This window comes from Marmota flaviventris, chromosome 10 (assembly GCF_047511675.1).
Source record: "Marmota flaviventris isolate mMarFla1 chromosome 10, mMarFla1.hap1, whole genome shotgun sequence".
Classification (NCBI taxonomy): Eukaryota; Metazoa; Chordata; class Mammalia; order Rodentia; family Sciuridae; genus Marmota; species Marmota flaviventris.
Genome location: NC_092507.1, coordinates 35,303,566 through 35,311,056, shown reverse-complemented (window position 1 = coordinate 35,311,056; position 7,491 = coordinate 35,303,566). Strand labels below are relative to the sequence as shown.

At 40.2% G+C, this 7,491-nt stretch overlaps 1 protein-coding gene across 6 annotated transcripts in view; it reads left to right on the top strand.

Annotated features, from left to right (window-relative positions):
• Positions 1–2,754: 2,754 nt before the first annotated feature.
• Ipp (intracisternal A particle-promoted polypeptide) overlaps positions 2,755–7,491 on the top strand; it is a 37,878-nt gene continuing 33,141 nt past the window's right edge. For 3 of the 6 annotated variants that reach the window (XM_071617795.1, XM_027937661.2, XM_071617796.1), the window contains exons 1-2: positions 2,761–2,846; positions 5,974–6,315. In XM_071617795.1, the coding sequence (XP_071473896.1) occupies positions 6,024–6,315 (292 nt within the window). In that variant the 5' untranslated portion in view covers positions 2,761–2,846; positions 5,974–6,023. Of the gene's footprint in view, positions 2,847–3,314; positions 3,399–5,251; positions 5,341–5,973; positions 6,316–7,491 lie in introns of those variants that run through there. The other 3 variants (XM_071617793.1, XM_071617794.1, XM_027937662.2) reach the window with 3 other exon arrangements.

Sequence of the window (7,491 nt, the reverse complement as noted above, 5' to 3'; positions counted from 1 at the left end):
ATCTCCGAATACTATCACATTGGGGCTAGGGCTTCAACATGTGAATCAGGAACAATTCAGTCTGTAACACTCTATAAACATCTTTTTACTACCTAATATCACTAATAATCAGGGAATAAAAATGAAAATAAACATGAAATACCACTTTACACCTACCAGATAATACAATATTGAAACTTCTAACAATATTAAATGCTGTCAAGGATGCAAAGCAAAAGAATGCTATTCACTGCTGATGGGGATATAGATTGGAACAAACAATTTGGAAAAGAAATATTTTCTAGGGAGATCAAAGATGCACACAGATCCTGTTGCAGCAATTTTTCTTCTGGGCATATGCTGAGAGCCACAGCCGAGTGGGAATGACGCATGGCATTTGTGCCAGAAGGGAGTGGTTGAGAGGTGATGCCAGCGAGCCATTGAGATGGTTATGTTAAGCTGTGTATTCAATTGTATATTAGACCCCTGCTGTCTGCCTTGGGCACCCGCTACTTTGGAGTTCTCTCGGTTGATTCCTGGAGAGTTCGCATTGGTTGGGGAAGTTCCGGAGGTGGGATTTTCCGGTTGGTGGTTGCTGGAAGGGCGGCGTGGGTGGCGTTCACAGGATTTGAACCTAGAAGTGCCTCCTGGCGGCTCGGTTATTTTGTGCCCAGCCAGACTGCGGCAGGCATACACCCTAAAGCAGAGCTTTTCAAATTGGTGAGTCGAAGCCAATAGTAATTAAAAGTAAAATAGTAATAGTGAAATTAATTTTAGTGGTGCTGAGGCTTAATTTTTCGAAAAGTAAGATCATGACTCTCAAATGTAAAATGAAATAGCAAATCTTTTATCTCCTAATGAGAGAGCCAGCAGCATGTTATAGGAATTTCATACGAATTTACTAAAAATCAGAAATGTTGAAATGAATCTTCAAAGAAGAGCAAAAGCAGCTTAATATTGATAATGGAGATAAGATCATACCTGAGATAAGATCTTATTGGAGATGGAGTCGTGTTCTTAGTTCTTGTGTCTTTTTTTTTTTTTTTTTTTAACTTTATTTATTTTTATTTGGTGCTGAGGATTGAACCCAGTGCCTCACACAAGGGAGGCAAGCATCCTGCCACTGAGCCAAATCCCAGCCCCGAATTCTTGTGTCTTTGAATGAGAGGATTTCAAGCAAGACACAGGACTTAGTGAAGGTATAGCGAAGTTTATTAGAAGAGAAATAAGAAGGGGATGGTGGAGACACTATCAAAGGAGAGTAGGTCCTCTCAGAGAGAAGAGCAATAATTCACTTCTTTGTGTCCCAGCTTTTATTGGGTAGGAAGGAGACTGTTAAAAGGTCCCATCCAAGTATCATCTCTTGTCTCTGGATTGACAGAGTACATTAGCTAACAACTTAAGGGCATGCCTTGGTCATTGGCCTGGCTGACCAGTCCTAACTGAAACTGGTTTTACAGAATTTATGGTTGGTGGGGTCCAGTCTTAATCATCTTGCTTTCCTAGTCTGGAAATTTCTGGTCTGTTGTTTGTGTAGGGTCTTGCTTAAGATGTCTTAGTAATTAAGCCATTTGAGCAAACATATCTCTGCCTTCCCTTAATTTATCTATGTTCCTCCTGTTGTAAGAGGAATAGTTTATAGGGCCAAGATCAGACAAGGGTCCTGAAATAACTATTTTGTAAGACCTTCCACACCACTGAGGAAGGTCTGTTGATGAACTGATTTGCTCTGTATTAAGTGTTTTCTAAAACTCCTGACATGCTCATATCAAAAAATATGAAGGCTGGGCACGCTGGCGCACGCCTGTAATCCCAGTGGCTTGGGATGCTGAGGCAGGAGGATCCCGAGTTCAAAGCCAGCCTCAGCAAAAGCAAGGCATTAAGAAACTCAGTGAGACCCTGTCTCTAAATAAAAGGGCTGGGGATGTAGCTCAGTGGTTGGGTGCCCCTGATTTCAATCCCCGGTATCCCCAAAACAAACAAATAAACACACACACACACACACATCAAAAAAATGTAATGTTTTGGAATATATTTTATACCAAGCTGACAAGAGTTAATTTAAATACTATCAGTCTTCCTATATATCAGTTTAGTCACTAGAAAATCAGAGGTACTTAGGGATTCAAATCTTTCCAGTCTCTGCTAGACAATGCCCAGTCTTACACTGAATGGGCACTCGGTAATCTCTTTTACTCTTTTCCAGGTCTTCAACATTTCCTGCAGTTTTGGTAGTGAAATAAAAGAAATTTAGTGCATAATGGGTAGTAAATATATAGTTTGTGAAAGTTTTGTTTATATTGGATTTGATAGAAATCGGTTTTGTGCACCATGGACTGGGATTTAAAAAAAAGTTTAAAAGTCACTAATATGACAGATTATGAGGTTCAACAGTGAAAAAAAACTAGGCGTTCGGAGTTCTCCATTTCCTCAAGTAATTCCTTCAGTGCTGCACTCAGACAAGCAGAGCTCAGAAAATAATCTGAGACGGGTCGAGAGGCACAATTTCTATCTGGCAACACTGAGGTCCGCGTTCTGACTGGGACGCCACAGGAATACAGAGCGTGGTCGGAATGGAAAGGGCTAGCGGGCCAACCCCAGCCAGCAGGAGCACCGGCTTGCCACCCGGCCGGGCGCCCCCGGGGAGGCGAGCCCAGTCCCAGGGCCACAGCGGGGCGTACAGCGCGAGCGGAAGAACCCGGCGCATGCGCAGAGAAAAGCCAGGCGGCGGGCCTGGCTTCCAGCCCTCTGGGGACCGCACCACCCCGTCACCCCGCCGGGTTTTCCCCCGCCGTCTCCGCGCCTGTGCGGGTCACGACTGCGCGCGCAGGGCCTGAGCCGGCGCCGGCGGGAAGGGGAAGCGGCGGGTAAGAAGGGCCTGCGCCCGCGGTGCGACTGTGATGGGTCTGGGAACTTCCTCTTCTGCTGTGTCCGGCTGTGTCCGGCTCTGAGGACCCGGGAGGACTGGACGGAGAGGAGCTCTGGAACTGGTTTCTTTTCTCCTGTCCTGTCGCCTCAGGCGTACCTCTGGCAGTGTTTTCTCCCTCACTGGAGCGTCCTCTTATTTGGAAAGCTGAGGCCTCTGCTCTCCCCGCTGCACTGGAGAAAAAGGGGCCATGTCCCTGGCTGCCCTGCTACCCCCTCAGTCGTTTGAGATCCCTTGCCTGCCCTTTCGGAAGCTGCGGATTGAGTGTCCACCTTTAGTGTTGCAGGAGGTTATGGGTAGTTCTATAGGTCCGGCCCCCTAAGCCAAGCACTTAGAACCTCAGTTTTGTTTTTCTGGTTTTTCTTTCTCTCCCTCCTTCCTTTTCTCTCCCACCATCTACCCTCTTCTCCGACAGTCCAGAATTCTTTCTGACACCGTTTGCTGAAGCAGCTTCCAGATACTCTCTGCGTGCATCCAAGGCCAGTAAACACAGGTCTTTACTTCTCAATAATCTGTCTTTCAAGTTTGGGTCGCTTGAGGCATGGTCTTACATCCCTCTGCAATGTCCCAGGATCCTGCTCTTTTCCTTTGGAAAAAGGATCACCCCGCCTGCCACCTTTTGGAATGAGGGACTCCACTGGCAGCGGGATAGTGTCAGCAGATACTAAGAAAGTAGTAGGATTTCTGCTGTATGCCACCAGAGTGGGTTATTCAGCACTCTTTCTGGTAGCAGGAGGCAACATTTTAATTGAGTGGCTGTGCTTGATGCTTTAAGTAGGGGATGAAGGGGTTACCCTGTAGCTGAACCACTGGGGTTCAAAATCTGCTGACAGGGAGAAATCTGAAACCAGAGAAAAGATTGAAAACGTTGTCATGTTTAACAACATCTGCTAGTTGTTAAATTAAATGTACATGCTGGGGCTGGGGTTGTGGCTCAGTAGTGGAGTGCTTGCCTAGCAAGGGTGAGTCACTGGGTTCAATCCTCATCATCAAATAAAAATTAATAAATAAAAAGTATTGTATCCATCTACAATTAAAGAAAATGTACATGCTGATGTGAAGTTTTAGCAGCTACCTTAGAACCATCCAAATTTTTCAATAAGTTAATTCCTAGATAGTCATAATAATTGGCTTAGTTATTTTAACTTTGATAAGCTTGACTGGATACTATAAATGGAACTATTTTACCTAATGTCAGCCCAATCATTTCTTTCAATCTTACTTTGAATTCTCCTTGCTACCTAAATTATAAAACCTTAGTCATTTTAGGTTTCCTTTCTGCTTTCTTTCCATATCTCTTATATTAGAGGATATTATGATTTCTTTATTCTAAAAAGTAATTTGGATTTATCCCTTAGATTCTCATTCCTGACACCGTTTTTTTAAAAATATTTTTTAATTGTAGATGGATACAATATCTTTATTTTATTTATTTTTATGTGATGCTGAGGATCAAACTCAGTGCCTCACACTTGCTAGGCAAGTGTTCTACCATTGAGCCCCAGCCCCTCTAACACTGTTTAATAGAAGTTTGTTATCTCTTAGATCCTGCCTCTGAAAAACCATAGAGTTCTGAAATATGGCTGTTGTTCATGTTTATTTTTGTTAAACCTATGAAAATTCAGGTCCAAATTTCTGTGCTTGGGTTTCAAGGCCCTTTCTCTATAACGTAGGCTAATAAATTCTTTGTAATGTGATATGGTGGAAAAAGCCATGGACTTAGAGTCAGACCACCTGGATTCAGATGAAACTGTCATTATACTAAAACTGTATCTTTGGGGAAACTTTGAGCTTAATGAAATTTCCTTCTCTCTCATCTTAGATAAGATTGTCTTTTTTCCCCCCACTTCTTAATTATTGTGAGAATTACAATTAGTATGTAAAGAAGCTAAAGTAAACAAAAACCAACCTAAGTTATTATTTCTCATTGTATTTCTCAATTGTTTAACAAACATTTGAAAAGCTAATATATGTTGAGATAGGTACTAGAGCTATGAAAGGTAGTCCTTCCCTACCCTTAAGGGACCCTCTTTCAAAAAACTGTGTGTGTGTGTGTGTGTGTTGGGATTAGAATGTTAGGGTATCTGACAAGATAGGGTGAGACAAGGGCTATAAAATAGGTGTAAGCTTAAGGTGATCACCAAACCCAGAGGGGTGAGGGACAGGGAATGCTTCCTGTAGAAAGTTATATTTGAACATAGGCTAGATTACCACAAAGATCCAGAAAGACTTTTGTGTGTTAAGGGAAGCAAACAAATTGAAGAATTTTAAGTTGACATTTGGACTGATCACAATGTTTTATTTTATTTTTTTAAAGCTCTTTCTTTCTCTCTGTCTTGGTTGTAGATGGATGCAATACCTTTATTTTATTTATTTATTTATTTATTTATTTTATGTGGTGCTGAGAATCGAACCCAGTTCCTCACACATGCGAGGCAAGTACTCAGCTACTGAGCTACAACCCCAGCCCCTCATTTTTTATTATTATTATTTTTTTTTTTAAGTTGTAGAATGACCCAGTACCTTTATTTATTTATATGTGGTACTGAAGGTTGAACCCAGGGCCTCACACATGCTAGGCAAGTGCTCTACCACTGAGCCACAAACCCAGCCCTTATTAATTTATTTTTATGTGATGCTGAGGTTCAAACCCAGTGCCTCACATGTGCTAGGCGAATGCTCTACCACTGAGCCACAACCCCAGCCATGATCATAATTTATTTTTGAAAGTTCATTCTGGCTGTGATGTGTGCTTCCTTACTGCAGTGTGCAAAAACTTTGCGATTGTGCCTTATTTTCTTTACCCAGAGGAGCATATGAACTCTCCTCATACTTTAATGCTGTTTATCTTTTAGTATCCAATTCAGGTCCCATTTCTTCTGTGAGATAGCTCCAAATGTTTTAGCACCCATTATTTATTCTCTTCTCTGAAACTGTATTAGAAGTAGTACCACAAGATTTAGTCCTGTTTGTTTCATGTGTATTTGATATCCCTAAGTAAATTATAAGCTTAAGGAATTTTAAATACAAAAACATGTTTTTTGATCTCTTTGTATTTTGTTTTTCAGGGTAAGAGCAGACTATGGGCAATAGTCCTTTTAATTAATCTGCGATCATTATGGCGAATGAAGGCCATTCCAAGGCTGGTGATAATCCATTTTCATCAGACAAACATGCTCAACTCATCTTGGCCCAGATCAATAAAATGAGAAATGGACAGCATTTTTGTGATGTGCAGTTGCAAGTTGGGAAGGAAACTTTTAATGTTCATCGACTAGTTTTGGCTGCTAGTAGTCCATACTTTGCAGCTTTGTTCACTGGAGGAATGAGAGAGTCCTCAAAAGATGTTGTGCAGATTCTAGGAATTGAAGCTGGAATCTTTCAGTTACTTCTGGATTTCATTTACACAGGTATGTTACATGAGCCTGTTGCTTTGAGTGAAGAATGATACAATCACTCATACTCTGTGATAGGAACAGAAGTCTATCTAACTTATATGGAAGGTAACTTAGTAAACTTCAAAAAGTTTTTTTTTTTTTTAGGTGAGATCTCACTTTGTTATCCAGGCTAGCCTTGAATTCTCAGGCTCAAGTGGTCCTTCTGCCTTATCTTCTGGAGTATTGAGGACCATAGTTACACACCATGTCCAGCAAAAGTTCTCATATTTTGACCCAATACTCCTTTTCTAGGAATCCTAAGGAATTAACTAATGATGCAGGCAAATATTTGTGAACCACATTTTTGTGTGTGTGTGAACCACAATTTTATTGTGACATTATTTATAATAATATATAATTGGATGCAATGTAATTGTCTCTCAGTGGGTTGTGCAATTAAATAAATCGTGTGTGTGTGTGTGTGTGTGTGTGTAATGGACTATTTCTTAGAACCTGATGAAAATCTACAAAAATATGGTTTCATGGGAGAAAGTTTATAATATACTAAATGAAAAAAATGAGAATATAAATTCAACCTAAATTTTGCAAAAAAAAAAGTTGTGTGCATGAGAAAGAGATTAGAATGTTGATAGTGTTTATCAACAGGTGGTTGAATATACAAATATTCTTATTTTACCCTTCCCCCCTCAAACTGTTTATAATCAGCATGCATTATTTTAGTTAAAACTTATTTTTAAAACATTTTGAAGCATTTCTATGACATTAAAAAATGCATATAAGAACTAAATATAGGGGCTGGACTTGTGGCTCAGTGATAGAGTGCTCGCCTAGCACTTGTGAGGCACTGGGTTCGATCCTCAGCACCACATAAAAATGAAATAAAGATATTGTGTCCACCACCTACAACTAAAACATAAATATTAAAAAAAAAAGAACTAAATATAGTCTTAAATGATATGCAACATTCATATGCATAGATACAAGAGTTGAAAGAAATACACTGAAGTGTTAATACAGTGTGTCTGTGATGGAGAATGTGTGATTTTCCTTTTATTTTTATGCTTTTCTGTTTAAAAGTTTTTTCCACAGTGAATATATATTACTCTTAAAATCAGAAAAAAAAAGTTTGAAAACAAAACCCGTTTATTTGGGTTAGTTTTGACAATATACTATGCTCTTCTCCTTTTT